Source organism: Xyrauchen texanus, chromosome 4, assembly GCF_025860055.1.
Source record: "Xyrauchen texanus isolate HMW12.3.18 chromosome 4, RBS_HiC_50CHRs, whole genome shotgun sequence".
NCBI lineage: Eukaryota > Metazoa > Chordata > Actinopteri > Cypriniformes > Catostomidae > Xyrauchen > Xyrauchen texanus.
In genome coordinates, this window is record NC_068279.1 from 40,010,996 (window position 1) to 40,033,112 (window position 22,117).

The 22,117-nt window shown below is 39.1% G+C and overlaps 1 protein-coding gene across 1 annotated transcript in view; it reads left to right on the forward strand.

Moving 5' to 3' along the window:
* The window catches only part of LOC127642975 (pappalysin-1-like), a 140,574-nt gene extending 119,534 nt beyond the window's left edge, over window positions 1–21,040 (forward strand). The window contains exon 22 of the mRNA XM_052125462.1: window positions 13,768–21,040. Within this exon, the coding sequence (XP_051981422.1) occupies window positions 13,768–13,872 (105 nt within the window). The 3' untranslated portion in view covers window positions 13,873–21,040. The remainder of the gene's footprint in view (window positions 1–13,767) is intronic.
* The last annotated feature ends 1,077 nt before the right edge of the window (window positions 21,041–22,117 follow it).

Consider the following 22,117-nt stretch of genomic DNA (forward strand, 5'->3'; position numbering starts at 1 on the left):
AGAGTTCAATATTAAGACAAAGTATTTAGACACTTTCTAGACAAATGTTAGTGTAACCTGCCCATTTAATGTGATGAACTCCAGCTGTGGTTATTCTGCAAGGGCACCTGTGTGCACTTGTGGGGAAACGTCCTGGTTACTTTCTTAACCTCCGTTCCCTGATGGACATCGTGTCGATGAAGTGACATCAGGGGTCACTCTTGAGAGCCCAGAAACACCACTGTACTTAGGAGAAAAGTCCAATGTCCTAGTCGTTCCTCTAGCTAACTGACCGGACGCCAGTGTCCGCGTAGGGGGGGTTTCACTCCCAAGGGGAAGACACCACAGAGACCACACCCTGCCTGGAGAGAGGGGGAATCAAGAGGAAATACATCGCATGGTCTTGCCGAGTCTAGTCGAAATTATGTCATGTGGAGAAGTCCCATGGTTGGAAGCTCTATGAGCATGGAGACTGGGGCAGAGGGGTCTCTGCCCAAGGAAGATGCAGTTTGCCAATCGGGAAACGTTTTTAAGTGGAAATACATTGCAAGGGGTCGCCTATAGGGAACCAGCACATGCGGAGCACCTGTCCCAGCACAGGGCGTAGTTAGCACAAGTACTGGGCTGGCAGTGAGTTTCTCCGCAAACTCAACTGCCGCAGGGCTAGGAGGAAATCAACCAAGGGACACATCTGTGAACACTTCTGGGAATCAACAACGCACATCTTCAGCGCAAGGGAGGTGAAAAGTGCTAGGCGCAAGCGGTATACCCGGCTGGTCATTCCGGACTTACTCGTTTGTTCCTGCTAAGATACGGGATGAGACCGGCTCAACCATGAGATTGTAAAATCTCACAAAGGTGTTGGGTGTAGCCCAGCCTGCTGCTCTGCAAATGTCAGGTCTGCCTCCTCCTGGGGCAGCACTTGCATGTTCACCACTTGGTCCCTGAAAGGGATCGTGGGAACCTTGGGCATATAGCCCTGTTGGGGTCTTCTTGTCAGGAAGAACACCACTTAGCGAACAGATGCCACTTCAAGGCATACAGGCACCTCAAATAGGGGGCCCTAGCCTGAGTGATGTGGGTCTGTGCAAGTAGGCTCACTGGGGGAAACACATACTTGCGTAGTCCAGGTGGCCAGCTTTGTGCCAGCGCGTCTATGCCGAGAGTGGCCTCGGTCAGGGCGTACCAGAGCGGGCAATGGGAGGATTCTGGGGAGGCAAACAGGTCTACCTGTGCCTGCCCGTATCGACTCCAAATTAGCTGGACCACATAAGGGTGGAGTCTCCACTCTCCCTTGCTGGAGACCTGACGTGACAGTGCGTCCAGCGTGATGTTGAGGTCGCCCGGGATGTGACTACTGCTACTGACTCCAGAGGAAGAAATGGCAGGCAAGATGTGACATGCAAGGGGAGTGTAACCTGTCTTGGCAGTTTATATAAGCGACCGTCATCATGTTGGAGGCATCGGTTGTGACCACGACACGTCTGGAGACCTGCTGTAGGGGAACCCCTGCCCGTAGAAATGCAAGGTCGTTCCAAGGGCTGAAAAGATGGTGTGATGGCCACGCGATGTGTCCCGCGGTGCCATGCCATCTCAGGACTCGAGTCCGGAGCCTGTGCTGAAGCGGTCTCATATGCATCAACCCGAGCAGTGTAGTCACCGGCGAGGACGCCATATGCCCCAGGACCCTCTGAAAGAGTTTCAGTTGAACCACGGTCCTCTGTCTGAACGCCTTCTGACAGGCCAGCACCGACCGGGCATGCTCGTTCGTCAGGTGTGCCGTCATTGAGACTGAGTCCAACTCCAAACTGAAAAAAGAGATGCTCTGAACAGGGAGGAGCTTTCTCTTTTCCCAGTTGACACGAAGCCCTAGCCGGCTGCGGTGCGTGAGCACCAGGTCCCTGTGTGCACACAACACATCCCGAGAGTGAGTTAGGATTAGACAGTCGTTGAGGTAGTTGAGAATGCGGATGCCCACTTCCCTTAACGGGGCAAGGGCAGCCTCTGCTACCTTCGTGAAGACGTGAGGGGACAAGGACAGGCCGAAAGGGAGGACTTTGTACTGGTACGCCTGACCCTCGAATGAAAACCGCAGGAAAGGTCTGTGTCAAGGTAGATTCGAGACGAGGAAGTATGCATCCTTCAAATCTACCGCTGCGAACCAATCTTGATGCTCGTTAGAATGCATATTAATGTCAGCATCTTGAACGGGAGTCTGTGTAAGGCCCGGTTCAGAACTTGCAGGTCCAAGATTGGCCGCAACACACCGCCTTTTTATGGTACAGTGAAGTAAGGGCTGTAAGGGCTTTGCCGCTCTTTTAGGAATATATTATCTTTTGTGAGGGAAAACTGCTCTTTTGGAATATTTTTTAATCTGCTGAAGCGCCCAGGGGCAATCTCTGCAGTGCACTAGAGCAGAGAGGGGAGAAAGCCACAGTAATGCACCATAAGGATCCAGCAGAGTTGAGGGATGGAAATCGCTTGCTTCACAGCTTGAACCATCGACCGTTTGGCTCCGAAGAGAAAATCTAATGAGCGGTATGCACGTCCCCTCCTTTTATACCCGTATGTCCAGGGGAGTGGCATGCAAATTCCACTTGCCAATTCCCATTGCCGTTTTATCAAAGATCAGAGGTGTTTCCAGGCTCTCAAGAGTGGCCCCTAGTGTCAGTTCATCGACACAACATCGAGTGAGTGACAGATAGGGAACTGACTTCATATATCCATAAAATGACCTTGGAAGCAGTTGGTTAAAAGTAATTGCAAAAATGCAGCAGAAAATGTTAGTTAGTTTGTTTTTTCATCTAATGCAATGAAAATCATTCTTTATCCATGAAACCTTCAATTTTAACCTTAAAAGATGTAAAAAGGAAAAGCTCCATGAATGGGTTTTGCACACATCTTGTGTACTGTTCTTCTTCGGTCAGACTTGTCATCCTCTGCCCTCATTCACTTGGTCCTCCCTTGATTTTTCCTTGAGCAAGTTTTCCTGGCTACCAAAGAGAGTGAGGTTCTCTTTTGACAGAGAAAGAATGAAGTAACTTCTCCAAAATTACAACAGCGAACTCTGGAAGCAGGCTAGATCACTCTACCATTGTGTGGTGCCAAAAAGAAAAAGTTGGCTTGTGTGATGACGCATTTCCCGGCAAAATGCAGAAGTTGTTGTGAAAGGTCTAGAAACAGCATTTGGAGCTGGACTCCGAATATTTAAATACAGCTGTAACTCACAAAGTAACTTATAAACTCAGGGGGCCATTTACTTTGTCATACCAGAGGATTACCCAAGCAAATAATAAATCAAACTGCACATCCTCCTCTGACTGAGCTGCTAACCAATAGTGTCAATATGCACACGAGAATTTGGAAAATTCCTTAACACTTTTATTTTATGAATGTATTAGAAAACAGAAAACAAAATGTCAAACCAAGTGGCATCTGCAAGACCTTTTCTCAGAATGAACTGCACTTTTCTGAGCCATTTTTGCAAATGGTCCCAAGGTGGAAATATGAAATCAGTTCCCTTCTAGATCACACAGGTGTAGTTCATCACATTAACTATGATCATGTTCCACTAACGTTTATTAACCAGAAAGTGGCTAAATGCATTTGTCTTAATTTTCAACAGTATATCTTTGCTATAATTATAAATTGCTTTATAATTTAAAAGATTTTGCTTGAAAAGATTGCACATCTTATGGTTTCTTCAAAATATGTGCTACTTGGTTTTGCATTTTGTTATTTAATGCAGTGACATTCATACATGTGTCTTTTGTGTCCAACTACTTTATGGGGGCACTATATAACCATGTATATACCCTGGCACTCCTCAACCCCCATATACTTAAGTTGTACCCATCTTAAATATGCCCTTACTATAAGTTGGCACATATTAAACTTTTACTGTATTCTTGTATGAATTCTGAAAGGAACCTGCCAAAACAAAAGCAAACAATGAAATAACTGGTTCCACCACAGGGTAAATGCCTTTTTTCAGTATTGTTTTGTATGTAGAGAAGCAGAAAATGCTACATTTGTGCTACATTTTACACTTTTGACATGACAACGCTGCCCAACTACAGAATACAAACAGCTAGTACGCTGGGTGTAATAGAATCATTAATTTGTTAAATGAAAAGTATTTCTCTTAGATAAGTGTTTTAACCAGAATGCACAGAAGTTCTGAACATTTTCTTAAGGCAACTGTTATCATTTCATGGCTAATTTATGCATATACAGTATTTATTTTATTGTATATGGTAGGCACATCTTGCAAGATGACCTGATAGAGGTCAGTTATTGTAGATCTGGGGCATATCAGGTCATCCCAGACAGCACTAAAATTATGTTTTGATTTCTAAAGTCTCCCACAATGTGATGGTTTATTGGAGTTAGTAAACACGGAATTCAATCGCCTCACTGAGTGGCTCTCACTAGAGTTCTTTGTACTGTGTCCATTTCAGTGGTCTTAGAAAATGAGGCTTTTTGCATTGTTTCTTTGAAAGGACCATGCATTTTTCAATCCAACATTCCAATAAGTCATAGTATACATTGCTTGTATTTGTCAGAGCTCCTGTCAGCCAAGGTCTTTCCTCCCAAATGCGCCATCAATAGCGGATAACTGCCCTCACAAGGCCCACAGAGCAATTAGGAAAAACTAGCCTGGGCCTCTGACGTGCTACAAGCAGACAGAAAAGCAACATTGACACAAAGCATCCTATTAGTTTGTTGGGCTTGAGGATCACCAGGTTTTGAATGCATGCCACGTAATGATGAGGTCTTCCACTTTAGAGGTGAAGTCATGATGGAAGAAGTCATTTTGGTTCCAGGTGATGTGTTTAGTGGAGAAGGATGCTAAACAATTTTCTTCCAAAGTTCTTTGGATTTTTCTAGAACGCTTAGTGAAACTATATTTTCATAAGATTGTCTTATGATGTGTAGATATGGGGAGTTGATTTGAGATAGCTGACATGTCCTGTGGTGTGCCGTGCTTAACTCTTTCTAAAACTATTTTTATTTTGTTCATTATTTTATGATTATGCATGAAGTTTTGATGAGTTCATATTAGGGGTGGGTGATATGACCAAAATCTTATATCACGATATGAGTCATTTTATAATATGATAACTATATATATTGATAACTATATATTTTGCAATATAGTAAAAAAATGAAATTCTGTAAAACCAATAACAATTTGTTAAAATAATAAATAACCATACCGTAACACCTATTTTTGTAAAATCTAGTCAGTGAAATAAATACTTCTAAAATAGAAGCTACTTCCTCCTATATTATTTTCTCTTTATTTAGAACCTGACAAACAAAGTTCAAAATAAAATAAACACTAAGTTTTAAATCAACCTTACCATAATATTCAATTTCACATCTCACATTCAGTCTGATATGTTGTTGACCAATATTATTATAAACTTTCCACAAGAAACTGAAGATCTTTTCAAAGTAAAGTAACATAAAATATTACATAATGTGAATTAAAAAAAAAATACATCTTTAATATGTCTTTCTGCAATAACACTTCTTGCAGAAAATACATTTAAAATATATTTATAAACGCTTTTTTCAAAAAATAATTATTAAAAAAGACTGAATTAATGTGGAGCACATCTTTTAGATTTCATAATATTCTTTAGTGTGCTTCATTTTAAGGTGTTAAAACAGATTGTTTATATTACCACAAGTGATTATCGTCGCGCGACACTTTGCAGATTCATTTTTTTAAATCTTTGTTAGCTTTTTGAACCAGATATTGCACCTGTTTTGATAACAAGAATCCCTTAATTTTTGTAATGTATATTTTGATCACATCAGTAAAAATAAATCAAATGATGGAAAAGTACAGATATGCGGTGTAGTCAAGTGCACCTCGGCAAATGTTTGTGGTGAATCGCAAGCTCATTTGTATGTGAAAATAATGAGTTGGAAATTTGAGGCAAGTTTGCAGCATTTAGCAGCAAGTGGGTCAGAACTCTAGATTTTTTTGTTAGGAAAAGGTAAACAAACTTGGCGAAACAGGAAATGATGACCAGTGACATGACCTAAGATATATTCTTTCCTTTATACAGTCATATACATTTTAACCTCAAAACTTGATGTGAATAAAATAAAAGTCCATAGGCACATTAAGCGTCAACTACCGTACCATATACAAATAAGCAGAGTAAAGTAGAGATAGTAGTAGAGTAAAGAATAAAGGAATATAGTTTAGTTGAACATGATCACATGGGAAGTGAAGATTCTACAATTCTACAAACTGAAGTCTGGCAGTAATTTGTGACCATACTAAAGAAGAATTTCAAAACATTCAAACAGTCAAAAATTTGTGGGCAGATTAGTCAAACCTGCTCATGTCCCACTGAGGCTGTTGATGGACACACAAACTGTCTACTGTCCCAATGACATCAATCCAAAAAAGGTCGCACGTTGAGCGAACATTCAGTTGTTGCAAGGTTTGCTAAAGGAAAGGCACACTGACAGATTAGCTTAGTGTAAATATCTGCAGACTTCTCAACTTCACTTCTTTCAAGCTTATCAGAGCTTGTCTGACTCTTGTGAAATGCTTTTCAGTGATCAGATTTTCTCTTCGCTGACAATAAAACATCAAGCGAGGGACCTGAGCCATGTCTAGAGACCAGAATATCATAGATATCATATAGCATGGGGCCTCGTTTGACATCCGAAACACTCTAACAACCACATAGCATAGCGCTAAAACTTCACAGAACTCCTATACAACAACATAGCAACACCCTGGCAAGCACCCACAATACCCTTGTACAATACCCAAGCACCAGTCACATTGTCTTTAGAAAATAAAAAAAAATCTGGTTGTTAATTTACTGTAGCAACACAGCCAAAACAGTCAAACAGATTTGATCTATATACAAGGACCATTCCACTCAGACATTTTCACCCAAAGACTTCTATTCAAACATTCAACTGTACACCAATATTTACATCTTCATGTTTCTTTAATTCAGACTTGTAAAAAAATGTAGGTGTTTAAGATTTCTGCAAAAGAAAAAATGCACAGTATTTTCTTGTGAAATATTTTTGTTTTGCTATGTTTCGTTTGCTTTTCCTGGAAACGATTCAGGGATGGCTGAGAGTGATGAAAATATTTTGAAGACAGACACATACATACTCTCAAAAACTGGAGAAGTGTGGTCGGTTGTAATGAGGAGTGTGGCAATGGAGGGAATGTTGTCAGCCAGAGCTTGTGGGCACTATGTATGGGCTAAATTTACAGTTGGGAAACTCCCCTATGGTGGATGGGGACACCAAAAGGAAAGGCCTGTGTAGTTCTCAGGGCAACGAGAGGGCATTCCTCTCCTTAGTGCTCCTCAAGAGATCCCTTGTTCCTCTGTACCCATATGCACACGTTCACTCTGTCAGCTAATCAGAATCTGAGTGACTTCAGAGTAATTAAAGACAGTATAAACATATAGCTTGTAGGTAACAAAATTAGTGTGCTACTTTGTTATCACATCAAATGTAAAAACAATAGATGAGCATAGTTGTGTATCGCAATAAGTGTCTGAAATAAAATAGAAGTACAGGTGAGAATCAAGATCTTAAAATATTTTTGAAATTTAATTTAGGAAACATATGGACACATGGGGTATTCTCACTGGCAATTGCTGTCATCAGAGATTTTAATGACAGCTGGTGGCAGATGAATAGCAGCCAGATCTAAAAATATATTTTGGACTTAGGTTGTACTGTTTGTCCCAGTGCACTGATGGTGTGGTGGGTGACTGTTGTTGTTTTCTTCACTACTCTTGCTCAATGACTGAAGGAGACCCTTGGATCAGAATACTGTGGTTGAGCTAAAAAATTACAATAATCCCTTTAATTAAAGAACAATACAGTATTACCATAACAAAACAATGATTTAATTAGTATTAGTAGGTATTCATATTTAAAGTGTGGTTCTAGCACAATCAGTTTGGATACACTGAAACATACAAAATCAATATATTGACAGCATCTAAAATGTACAGTTTGTATGTATAATATAACAGCTTAAAAGCAGGGGCCTGGGTAGCTCAGCGAGTAAAGATGGTGAGTTGGGCGTGGATGCCGCTCTGGGTGGCGTGAAGCCTCCACACGTGCAATGTCTCCGTGGCAACAAGCCATGTGTTAAGATGCGAGAGTTGACGTTCTCAGACACGGATTGATCTGGGATGCTGGGATTCATCCTCTGCCACCCGGATTGAGGCGAATCACTAAGCCACCACGAGGACTTAGAGCACATTGGGAATCACGACAGCCCCTCCCAGGCGAATTCCCCTGAGGAAGGACCTTCTTTCTCAGGGACGGGGCAAGCTCTGGCATCCGCACCCAGACCTCTGGAACCTCCACGTCTGGCCCTTGGATGGGACGCGGAAGAGCTAGCCGGTCTACCATCGACCGTCGTAGACACAATCAACCAAGCCAGAGCCCCTTCTACCAGGCATCTTTGCGCCCTAAAGTGGCGCCTGTTCGCAAATTGGTGTTCTTCCCGAGCTGAAGACCCACAGAGGTGCGCAGTTAGGTCAGTGCTTTTGTTCCAACAGGAGAGGCTGGAGGGGAGGCTGTCCCCTTCCACCCTCAAGGTGTATGTCGCCACCATCGCGGCTCACCACGATACAGTAGACGGGAAGTCGCTTGGTAAGCACGACTTAATTATCAGGTTCCTAAGAGGCACCCGGAGGCTAAATCCCTCCCGGCCAAGCCTGTTCCCCTCCTGGGATCTCTCAGTGGTCCTCACGGGCCTCCAGAGACCCCCCCCTTCGAGCCGCTAGACTCAGCTGGACTCAGGGCCCTCTCTCTCAAAACGGCCCTGCTGATCGCGCTCGCCTCCATCAATAGGGTCGGGGACCTGCAAGCGTTCTCTGTCAGTGACACTTGCCTGGAGTTCGGTCCAGCAGACACATATGTGATCCTAAGACCACGAGGTTACGTGCCCAAGGTTCCTACCATGCCCTTCAGAGATCAGGTAGTGAACCTGCAAGCGCTGCCCCGGGAGGAGGCAGACCCAGCCCTTTCATTGCTGTGTCCGTTACGTGCTTTGCTTATCTATTTGGACCGCACGCAGAGCTCTAGATGTTCTGAGCAGCTCTTTGTCTGCTTCAGGGGACAGCAGAAAGGGAATGCTCTCTCCAAACAGAGGCTCGCCCACTGGGTTGTCGACGCCATTTCATAGGCTTATCACACCCAGGCCGTGTCCCCCTTCCGGGTTTGAGCGCACTCAACCAGAAGTGTTGCATCCTCGTGGCCACTGGCCAGGGGCATCTCCCTAGCAGACATCTGTAGAACAGCATAGTGGGCAACAACTAATACCTTCGCGAGATTTTACAATCTCCGGGTTGAGTCGGTATCGTCTCGTGTTCTCTCAGGTCCGAGCCCGTAGAACTTGGTAACACGCTGACGAACTGGCCGGGTGAATCGCTTGCGCCTAGCGCCCTTTCCCTCAGCCGAGGTAAAATAGTGCGCCTTTTTTCCCAGGAGATCCCATCTCTCGGATCCCTGGATGATTCCTCCCTAGCCCTCATGGGTCCGCAGTTCAGCGGAGGAACTCGCCGACCCAATCCACTATGGGTACTTAATCTACCCTGTACTGGAATAGGTGCTCCACAGGTTAAAGGCCTCGTATGCGGACTCCCCCTGTGTGTAATCTCCGCGGTACTGTCCCCTTACGAGTGGACTCAGGTGTCTCCCTTAGGCAGTTCCAGCTGCCTCAATCGCCGTGCTGTAGCAACACCCTCCTCTCCGAGGCTGGATCTACCACTGCACCAACTTTCCCACATAGGACCTAAGCGGCCATGTGATGTATTTGCCACCTTTACCTCCCCTGCAGGTTAGGTGTGGTCTCGCTGGGTCTTCTCCCCCTGAAAGAATAGGAAACTGGGTAAGACCCCCTTCCCTTAATGCATGTAAGGGCACCGGCCGTGATTACTCTACGCAAGAAACATAGAGAGAAAAGAGGCCCAGCCAGGCTTGGGCATCACCTTGTTCCCCTCACTAGGGTAACCAGAAGGATTCTGATGACTTCAATGGGGCATTGGGGAAGGGTACGTGCTGCCTGATACAGTTGGTCGCGTTTGCACTTCAGAATACCTTCCCGCTTCTGTATCAGCAGTTCACGTACACGGCCCAGCGCATGGCATGATTAAATGGGACCCCTAGTGTCGCTTCTCCGACACAATGTGAACGTCTAGGTTACGTATGTAACCTCCATTCCCCGATGGAGGGAACAAGACATTGTGTCCTCCCCATCATGTCACTGAGCCGAGCCACTGTTGTGGCCGGACCATTTCCGGCTCCTCAGAAAAATCCTGAATGAACTCCCGTATTTGCCCGCTTAAATACCTGTATGTCCAGGGGCGGGGTATGCAAATACTGTCTTCCAACTTCTCATTGGCCTTTTTTCATAAGTCAGAGGCATATTTCGGCACTCAAGAGAGACCCCTAGTGTCGCTTCTCCGACACAACGTCTCGTTCCCTCCATCGGGGAACGGAGGTTACATACATAACCTGGACGTTAATCATTGATAAGACAATACAAAAAGCAGCTTTAGAATACAATGCAGACCTTCCAACCATAGGAAAATTTTCACCTGCTTTTGCAACACTTTGCTTTGCACACGGTCATTTACCTACTCAAAACCATATCATCAAGTTATTGAACATATAAATCGACTATGAAGAAAACAATACAATCATATATTCTTGAGAAAAACTCAACTTTTAATGTTTTACAAACTTGCACTGCACTGGGCTATATTATAATATACAGTGAAAGTCAAAAGTTTCAGTACACCTGCTTAAAACCATTTTTTTCATGATTAATATTTCATTGTATGATGTGTGCTTATACAAACTGATAACCATAATTGCATTCAATTATTTAATAACAATTTAAATAATTAATTTTTTTATATTGTAATATATGTTTTCATTTTAAAGTATTTACAAAAACTTGTGTTGTAATGTAAAAAAAACCCACGGTAAACACTGTAAATTATGAATAAAACCCAAGTATCTGTTCAGGATTTCCATTTTATTTATTAATTCAATAATTGAATCAGCTTATATATTGTTTAGAGTGACAGATCGTACCAGCGTACTTTGATCAAAATGCGTACTTGCTATGCAAAATGTGTACAGGTTGGCAGGTCTGACAATGTATTGTTTACTACCATATTATTGATCATAAGTCAATCATTGGCATACAGTTCACAGCAATCCATTTCCCAAGTGAATTTGTCAATCAGTTGGAGATTTATTATGAGGGCTTGTTTAAGGACCCATCTATGTACAGCTGGGTCAGACATAGGGCTTGTATAGCGTATCGGGTGCATTGCATCATAAACATAAAATGTTTAGGTCACTGTGTCAAGTTAAATATAATTTAATACTTAGAATACATATTGAGATCCCTTAGTTCGGATTTGCACTCCATTAAGTGTTTTGAACTCAAAAACATAACGCATGTTTGTGTTGTGGGTTGTTTTCTTCACTGTATAAACTGTGCGTTGCTCGTACAGCTGAAGTTTCATTTACTGCCCTCTGGAGTAAACAGGTGGTAATACAAGCTTGCATTTCTCAAGAAACCTTATTAATGCCGGGGGCATTGCGATTAATTGCGTTAATTGTTTTAACGTGTTAAATCGACAGCCTTAAAATTAATACATACTGTAAGTATAAAATAAGTATTATATTCATATAGAAGTATTATATACTTGTATTTGTAGTATTTTAAAGATTTAAGTATTGCAAATTATTTAAAAATTTTGCAGAATTTGCTGTAACAATTTTATTTTATTTTGATTTAACCTTTATTTAACCAGGTTTGTCTCATTGAGATATAAAATCTCTTTTTCAAGAGAGACCTGGCCAAGATAGCAGAACAAATTAGATCACACAATCACAAAACAAACACAAAAGAGGCAAAGACAACTCAAGTGCATTTCAATTAAATAAAAGTGCCATTAATTAAAACATTTGCACGTGTGGATGGACTCATGTTCTATAGTTTTAACATAACCTTTAAAATCATTTAAGGAAATTAGACACTGTAGTTTAAGTGTTTTCTGTAGGTCATTCCAAGTAGAAGGTGCAACAAACATGAAAGCCTTTTTGAACAACTCTATATAGGGCATCTTGTGGAGCACTTGCTTCAGTTTCACACATTACAATAAAAGACTGAGCACAAGCTGGTCCTTGAATAAATTATTTAATCAATTACAATAATGCCAATGTGAATGTGAACAAAGTAATTTTTTACTAAATTGTTTTATTTGTGCCTGTGCATTGTGGGATTTAAATGCATCCAAGTTGCTCGAGAGTTTTGACTACATTCACCAAAATTAGTTCAGATCCATTTAATGATTCAGTGACCATTTCTGATGATGTCAGAAGGTTTAATTAGGTCAAATTAGTTAGTCACTGAATCAAAGTTCTTAAAAAAAAAAGAATCCTTTAAAATGTGTATGTCTACAGACCTACAAAGAGATTCTGTAGAGGTTTTATGCATTATAAGAACAAAGCAAATCTATAATTTCCCTTCAGTTTGTGAGCCGTTGAGCATGACTTTTACCAAAAGACAACAATAATAGTCTTATAATAATTATAATGAGTTTCAATAACATCAGTACGTTTTCATGTGTGTCTACAAATCTACTAGCTTCAGTAAAATGGCTAAGTGTTCTAAAAACACAGCAGAGCTATTTTTTCCTATTGTTTGTCGACTGCACACCAACATAGAGGTAAAAAATAGGAGTTGATATTAAAAATAGCTTTAAATATTTAACACAGGTCGATTAATCTGCTTAAATTGGCAAAAACAACCAATCAAACTTTTACCTCACAAGCATAATGTAAAAAGAATAACTTAATGAAGACTCATGCGCTGATATAAACTCCTCTTACAATGTGTGCTTAAAAGAAGGATTGTCCTTTGTTTGTTTTTTCTGCGTTTGTGTGTTCCTCATCTCTAGATTATTAATTTATATCAACATCAATGGCGATAAAAAACATGGAAAATGAGTATTGTTCAAAGCAACTTTGTAGAAATGAACAGTGCCGGGTTGATTAGACTTTCTGACTGACAGCCTATTACGCAAGGCTTGTTTCGGTTCATGAAGCTCGCCTGTGATTGGCTTAATGGTCGCTCAATCAGCCCAAAGTAACAAAACGCAAAGAATACTGAATAAAATGTCACCATTTAGATTCGGTATTGGTTTAGCTTGAAAAAGTGTGGGGGGACAAAATCACCTTTTTAATGAGTGAGGGGGACGTGTCCCCCACTGCTTCTACACCCTTGTCACACACACAAATCAGTAAATGAGTAAAACACATATTAATGTTACAACATACTTGTAAATGTTTCATCCTTGATGATATAATAAATTCAACAAAACAAAGAGTGCAAATTACTTTAATTGTATTATTCCTGACTGGATTTCATTTATAAATAATTTTGCTATTAAAAAGTCAGACAAAGCTTTGTCGGACAAAGTTTCTCCATCATTTAATGATAAATGAGAGTCCTAATATGTTATTGGGATCATTGAATTCCCCAGCAACTGTACCCTTGCAAAGGTTCCTGCATTTTCAGTTGCAACCTGTCTTTAAAGAATCATAAATACTTATCCATCTGTCAAGCCTTTACTTTTTATATGCTGCCAATATGATGATATTGTACGTTTCGGTGTCTGTCTAAACGTACAAAGATGTAACTCCCACCCCTTGAACTGACCCACTTTAATATTTTGTATGTGGCAGGTGATTCCATTCCCTATGTCATGTGATATTCGAGAAGATTGTGCGTGTCGAGACCCCGACGCCCAGGAGAACAACAAAGGAGTCCGCCACCGGTCCATTGGCTGAGCTTCGTACCCCCTGTGGCACCCAGGGGGCCTTATGGGAATACATTCATCTCTACATGCTGCTTATAAAAGGGCCTCTCCACTCACACCACACTCCAACATGCCAACCAACATGCCCTTGTTTTCTCATCCAATAGCAACAACATATGAGGGTATGACACTCCAAAACAAACAAACAAACAACACCTCAATAATAGATCTCAAAAGGGATAAAACGTGGAAGTTATGGCAATAGCAACCATATATGTTGTCAAACTATGTCTAAAGCAAGCCTAGACTGACTGTTTTGTTGTTTTATGTTTGCTTTAATTGATCATTATTTGTGAACTGCAACCATGGTGATGTTTGTTTTATGTAATGTCAGAGGATAATAGGGTAGGAAAGGGGGAAAAAATGCATCGGTTGATGTTTAACAATATTCAGAGAATTAAAAAAAGAATGATTCCAAAAGAGTCAAATCAGAAAACACAAACAAAAATCAGTCAATGAAAGAGAGGATTCTTGGTGTTTTCACGATACCCCATAACTGTCTCAATGACAGTTTAGCCATTCACTGTGTCTTCTCTATCAAACGTTCTCTGTTCTTATATTTCCTTTTTCAAATGTCTAAGAGGAAGTACACAAACTAAATTTATGTCATTGAAATGAAACAGGCTACAGACGAATGACTTGCACTTTTCAGAATGTTTGAGCTGCTCTTACACACATAACAAAAATCTGTCTGATAAACTCAGTGCCTGTATGAAACATGGAGGGGTGATGGGAATGCTTCACAGTGCATAGAAAGATGTGTGAGTGCAGCAGCTGTGGCCCTAAATCACAAAATCCTGTATATCAGCAAGAAAGGCTCAAATCTAAAACCGAAAATCATCAGATGAGGTGTTGGTCCAGTGAATTACAACCCCAGCAGAGGAAGAAAGAATGAAAGAGAGAGAGAGAGATGTGAAAGAAGTTGTTTTAGAACAGCTGTTGCTGCTAGTTTTGCTGCTTTGGCCTTGCAGCCAAATATCTCTATGGACAGTTTGTAGTTTCATATAACACAACAAAAAGTCTGCCATAGACTTTACCTCTGGTCAAAATGCTGTTTCATTTTACAGGGAAAAACCTTCATATACTCAGAAATGGCTATATTCATGTAGGTCTAAAACAAATTACAATTGGTTTGTCAGGGTGATCTAGTTTGTAATTGTATGTAAAGTGAACACATTCATTTTTGTATGTTTTATACATTATCAGTATAAATCATTCCAACCATTTCATGGTGAAATAAACACTAGAGGCGCTACAACAACTTTTATTCACTTTCATAAAAATCTCGACTAAAACAGCAGATTATCAGATCAGAAACACATACTTTTTGCCCTATTCTTCACACAATGCTATCTTAATACATCAAAACATGTTCTGTAGCACATAATTATAAGGCGATGCATTTTAACATTTGCATTGCATAACCAACTACATTTAAAGGCTTGTTTCAGTACAATGGAATTACACGGTAGCTCAACTAATGGTGCGTTCACATACAACGCAAAGCGAGCGTTTCGTGCAGCACGATAACATACAAAGTCAATGCAAAGATGTGAATAGACACAAATAGACACCAGGTGGCGCGAATGAAACGAATGACACGAGTCGAACACGCAAAATCGAAATTGTCTTTGCGTTGTATGTGAACACACCATTAGTGTTGCAGTTGCGATGCAAAGGACCTGGTCTACAAATCACAAAGAGCACTGGAGTCGACACATGAGCCGAAATTGTCACAGAAGCACCACAATATGATGTAGATGCTTCTGCAGTTGGGTTTTTCATCTCGCATATGTTTTTATGACAATATTGGTTAGGTTTAGAGTGGGGTGGTCGGTTATGTTGATTTAAAACACTAACCTTAATAACGTCATCTGTTTATGGGAAGATTTAACTAGCTTTTAGTGCCACAGAGTGGACATTTCACCTTGGAACTGCTGCAATATGTCTGCGTAATATAATTTTTCAAAAATGTCGTCATATGTAATTTTTATGAGATCAGGCGGCTTTCAAGGCAGGATGGATTATTGCCAGAATGTTTGGAAGGGTACTGCCGTAGGTGACTTAATTTCACAAAAATGTCTTTTTAATGGAAAATTTATTTTTAAATGAAATCCAGATTCAAAGACATTTGCACTCTCATTGTATAGCTAAATTTAATAATCATCAAAGCTCAACAAGTATGACATTTAAGTAGAACACTGTTGATGTTTCTTTGTAACATTGTTTCAATCATTTATGATCAAATGATCAGCCTTTATTATCAAAGACTCCATTCTTAAAAGGGTTTACATTTCATATCCTATCAATACATTGATAATGTACTTTCAGCGTCTCTTCAAACGTTCAAAAATGTATGTGTGCTAGACTTTGCATATGAATACCTACAAATAAGATCACATAGAGACACAAAGGCCCCTTTACGCCATAGAGCTGATTCAATAATGTAAGGAATTTAGTAATGTAAAAGCTGGCATAGTAAATACCAGATATAATTAATAATACAAATAAAATAGGCAGCCGGAGTGCTGTTGTCACTTGCAGAAAATGTGCTTGGGACAATAATGTATTTTAATATGTACCATGCAACCAGTCAAAAGTCATACCAAGTTGATATGAAAAATGAAATATCAAATTGAGTTATTTATTGACACAAAGAATGTAATTTAAGCTTCAATGTTGTAAAATCAGCATTTAGTCTTTCATCTCGGTTTTTTGTGCTCGTTCAGTCTTATGTATTACTATATTTGTAAAGAAAGGAGCTGTTAAACTATACAAACAGTCCAATACAAACCACTTTTAAAAGATATAAATATGTAATAAACTACAAAGTGGCTTAAACTCATTTATGAGTCACCCTCACAATCTCCCTCAGCTCTTAAAAGTAAATGTAAAGGGCTTTTTTCCTCTGGGGAATCGATTAACCATGTAGCATGAAAACAACAATTGGCATGTTAAGTAAAAAACAATTAGGTTAACGAAGTACATAAAGGTTGTGCCAGCCCAGTAAATGATGAGAGGATATTTGTATGGCATTAATGTGTAACAAATTTTCTAACAATTATTTTGTTTTCCAGAAGAGAAGAGTTTAATGTAGGACTGGCCTTTTGTGCATTTTCATTTGATGGTAGCCTAATTTTTAAGTGTATCTTTGTCAATCAGTATTTTATCATTGACCACAGTTGCTGCACATGGTTTGTAAAGTTGTTTTGTCAATCAAATAGTAAAAAAGAAATAAAAGTCTAAAAAGTTTACCATAAACAAGCTGCTATGGTCATACAGGTAATCATTATTGTTAAATAAAATAGGATTTTTGTATTTGATATCATCGAATAGGTCTTCAAAATGTGTTGGTTTTTTTTCATTTGGCAATTGATTCTGTTCTCTACCTTTGTTTGAAACAGTGAGAATAAAAGAGTGTGAGTAATACATTTAAACTGCAGACATAAATAACCTGCTACCATTAAAGTACATCCAAAGGAGAAAAAATCAGGGCATGGCATTAGTCAAAATGAGATGATAGAGTATGTAGTAATAGAGTATCAGTCACTGATTCATTTCTTTCAATGAAAAGATCATGTCATATTTTGCCTCTATAGACTATGTTCCTATTATTAAACTGTTATTATTGCATAGCGAAGGCTCAAAAACTGCTGCTTTAATAAAATGATCACTTGGAAAGTGTGCCTAGAACAAATAACAGTATATGTGCAATTGTATAAACTAGAATCACAACCAGTTTCAGACATCACTGAAAATGGACCATTACTGCGCTTTACACATCTCACAAGGGTATTGTACACAAATAGTGATCTCCTTTTCTGTCCTTTTTTTCCTGGAAATATTTAAAAGACTCAATGGAAATGAATGCAATGTTACACCTTTCTTCTGAAGCCATGAAAAGCAAGATGAAATCAAATGAAGTTTGGTAAAAATGTTTGAACAGTCTACTGTAAAATTAACAGGATCTTTATTTTTTTGCTGTACCTCATGCCTGTAATCTTTGCTGCTTACTTTTTCAGTATTTTAGTAATTTAAATATCTTAGCAATATACAATGTTGTAAATAATGAATTATTTATTAAGAATGTTGTCATTTTTTATTTATATTTACACATCTCATCTAAGTTATTTTCATATGTCTCCAGTGTTACTTGGTGTGATCAAAAGTCTTTTTTTCATGCTGTTTTTTTTTTCTCTCTCTGTCGGTTCGCTCGGTTCCAGTTTGAAAGTAAAGGCCTAATTTTACCCCAATCAAGCAAAACGACCTGTTTTCCCAGCCACTCAATTTGTATGAAGAATAAATAAATATTCTATAATACACAAGGAAAATATTATAGAAATGTCACCTTCGGAAAATTGTACAAAGTGTTCCTGTATTGCTGTATTGACTTTCACCCATGTTTTAGATGCCGTATGTTTGTATATTCTGTGGACATTCTGTGCAGATATTCCATTTTTAATAGCTGAGTAGATACATTGAAACAGGCTGGAGCCGTGTTTTTTTTGTAAATAGTAGAATAGGTGAGAGAAACTGAAAGACTGTTTATGGTGGCTCAGCTGCTGATGTTTGGCCACATATAGAAAGCCTCATCCATAGATTCCTTCCATAATCGTAAGCGTCTCCTTAAACGTTTATTTCTGCCACAGAGAGAGGCACATCCTCAAGTTCATCTATTCAGACAGTTGTACCTCAGCAAATTGATTTACTATTTTGTATACATTAATAAATCATGATTGTGATTTGAAGGTTTAAACATATTTCATATTTCCTGTGTGTTGTGTTTGCTTGCAGAAAAGTCAGTTTTATAGTGCATAGTGTATTGCATTTTATTGTTTGTCTAGAACAAAACTCCCCGAGGACACATTGCAACTTATGATTACTGTCTCTAAATATTTGAAAAGTTTTGCCATTATTTCACTTCTCATTTGATAGTTTCTGTATTTATTCGCAGCTGTGATGATTTGTACAGTGCTCCCAATAACGGAATATGACTGCACATTTTTTACGTCAATATTCAGCCAGTTTAAGTGTATTTTATGTCAAATCAGATACCCTGATTACAGTTGCATGATCAAAACTGTTCCCAAAGATGAATTTGATGAAAGATGATAGATGTACTATATCATAAAAAGTATTGCTATGAAAGAAATCCCATATGTCATCTGAATACATGAATTCATGTGTTGTTGTTTTTTTGTTTTGTTGTTTTTTTTACTTCATTTCTAAGTCAAATATATGTTATAGTGTTCTCATTATTGTTTATTTTCAATGTCCTGCTCCATATTGTGTCTCAATGTCATTGTTTGGTCTCCAAATTCGCAAATTCATCTGCAACTGCACTGAGATAAAAATCAAGATCAGATATAATGGCAACGACCTTGTTTTCTTTTCTGGTACATCTCAAATATGGCCCTGCAAGGTCAACAGCTAAGTGTTAGATCTTTTACACTGATGGTCTCCATAAGCACTGGTTAGACTCAAGAAACCCACTTTGCTCAGTATACATACTTAATGCACTGTTTTGGGCACTTACCACAATCCCGTTTTAACAACCAGTTGATTTTTATTTCCCACCATTTGTCATTTTCACAAGTATCTTTGATGTAAGGTGTTTGCGACTGCTATTTGTTTTATATATAGTAATATATATTAGGGCTGAAACGATTATTAGACTTTATCGACAACGTCAACAATAAAAACTTGTCCGTTGTTGAATAGTCGTTTGATCTCTTTTAACGTAACATGAGATCACATTAAACTCTAATGATGATGCATGAGAGCAGCACTGCAGCTCGTACCTGACTGAGGAGAGGAAGAATTACACATCTCACAGTCCAGACACACTCTAAACTTTCCAAACTTCTTCAGTTGATATAGATCGCAAAGTATGAGGGAATTACAATGCAAACATAGAAAATAAGTAAAAACAGAAGCCCTCTCGTTGTGGAATAGCGCTTCGCTCCGCTCTGCTGAAACAAAACTTACATCTTAAATACAGTTATATTTAATGCATTATAGCTTTATTAAAGTTCAAATAATATGGAAGCAGGTCACGTAAATATTCACAAACATGAATTGTTTGGCATTTCTCTGTGCGGTCAGCACTTCTTCTATGAGTTGCACAAAGTGTCCCGATCTAAGGGGGAGAGACTGAAACAGCACATGGCTGATGCACACTCTGGCACAGGGATGCTCGCATTGGGACTCTTAGCAGCTATACTGCTGAAGATTATTTTTTTTAATCTGAGAATGTTGAATATAATATTAAAAATGTAAATATTTTAAAATATCTAAAAATCCTTTAAAAAAATATGCATTCACCTGAGAAGAAGCATATAAGATATTTAGTGTACTTTTAGAGTATAATTTGTCTTTACTGCACTCGCAGAAGTATAACCAAGTAAAAAATACACTTATTTTTAAGACACATTCTCTTAAAGCATGTCTAAATATCTCATATGTTGCTACTCAAGTATTTGGATCTTGTTTTAAGGATTTTTAGACCATTTTAAATGGAAAACAACAAAAAAAAACTTGATAGCAATAGGATTTATTGCAGTGAATTTCTTTACTGAATTAAACTTATAAAAAAGTATTTTTCCCCTTTAATTCAGTGAATGTCATTTAGAGGTATTTTTAAAAAGATGATTTTTAGGGGGCCTGGTTAGCTCAGCGAGTATTGACACTGACAACCACACCTGGAGTCGTGAGATTGAATCCAGGGTATGCTGAGTGACTCCAGCCAGGTCTCCTAAGCAACCCGGTTGCTAGGGAGGGTAGAGTCACATGGGGTAACCTCTTCTTGGTTGCGATGAGTGGTTCTCGCTCTCAATGGGGCATGTGGTGATTTGTGCATGGAGTGCATGGAGTGTAGCATGAGCCTCAATGTGCTGTGAGTCTCCGCGGTGTCATGCACAACGAGCCACATGATAAGATACGTGACTGACGGTCTCAGAAGCGGAGGCAACTGAGAGTTGTCCTCCGCCACCCGGATTGAGGTAGTCAAATAATCGTTTTAATCATCGTTAGATTATTCAATTATCAAAATAATCATTAGTTGCAGCCCTTATATATATAATGTAATATTGTGGTATTATTAATCACAGAGCAGACTAGTGTACTGTATACATCCATGAACTCCTCAAGCATTATTAACAGTAAATATAAATCAATGTTATTTTTCCTGATATGTATTATTTAGAAAATAAACACTGGTTAATTCAATGTAATTGTACTTATTGTGTTTAATTACTGAGTGAAACGTGATAGAAGCACACTTGCATGTGCCTTTGACTTAGAGCATATTATGAGTAATATTGCTCTCCATTATATTTCTGATATGAACTCAAAACATATTTAAAGACACCATTAAGTAAAACTTTTGTTTATTTTACTCCAATGTCTGTCAACTTTGAGACTATCTACATGTGAGTGTAATCTTAAAAGTTTACAAAGTAAACTAATACATTTACACATTTCAAATTTACAGTCTTTGTATTTTGGAAAAGGAGGGAACATATCAATGGCTCATCTTGTCCACAAGGGTATATCTAAACTTTTGTCCAATAAAATGCTCTCAATACATTCCCTCCCCTCTATACCATCTGCCCTGTTACTATAGAAAAGGAAGTGGCTCTGATGTAAACTAAAAGCTATCGTCTAATATACCACAGTTAGTTCCAGTCCTCAAATCTGATCGGACGAGAGACATTCCATGAGCACTGATGGTGTGACACCATCAGCACTCAGACACTTCACTGTGTGTGTATCACTCCATGTTCATGCTGTTTTAAACTAAAGTGTATCTGTTAGGAGTTACTGGCTTTATTTTTTAAATTAAATATGTTAGCCTGCAGGTGGTGGCAAAAGATAATTTGTGTGTGTAATATGAGCCAGTTGGTGACGTAAAGTGAATCCGTTAGTCATTGTTTACATAGAACTATGCTCCGTGATTGCTGTATTACTAATACATTACCAAAGCTAGGAAATAGCTTTAAACAGATTTAAACGGACAACTTCAGGATGAAGGCTCATGCTGAGAGAAACAACAGACTGATTTATTACAGAACTCAAGTGCTTACCTTTTATTAGGGATTCCACATTGGATACATACTGTTTAATATGGCAGAGGACATCGCTGTGTCTATAGTGAATAACTCTTGCGTACTGGCTACCGTGAAATAGAGAGGAATACCCGTTTGGATGTCTATTTT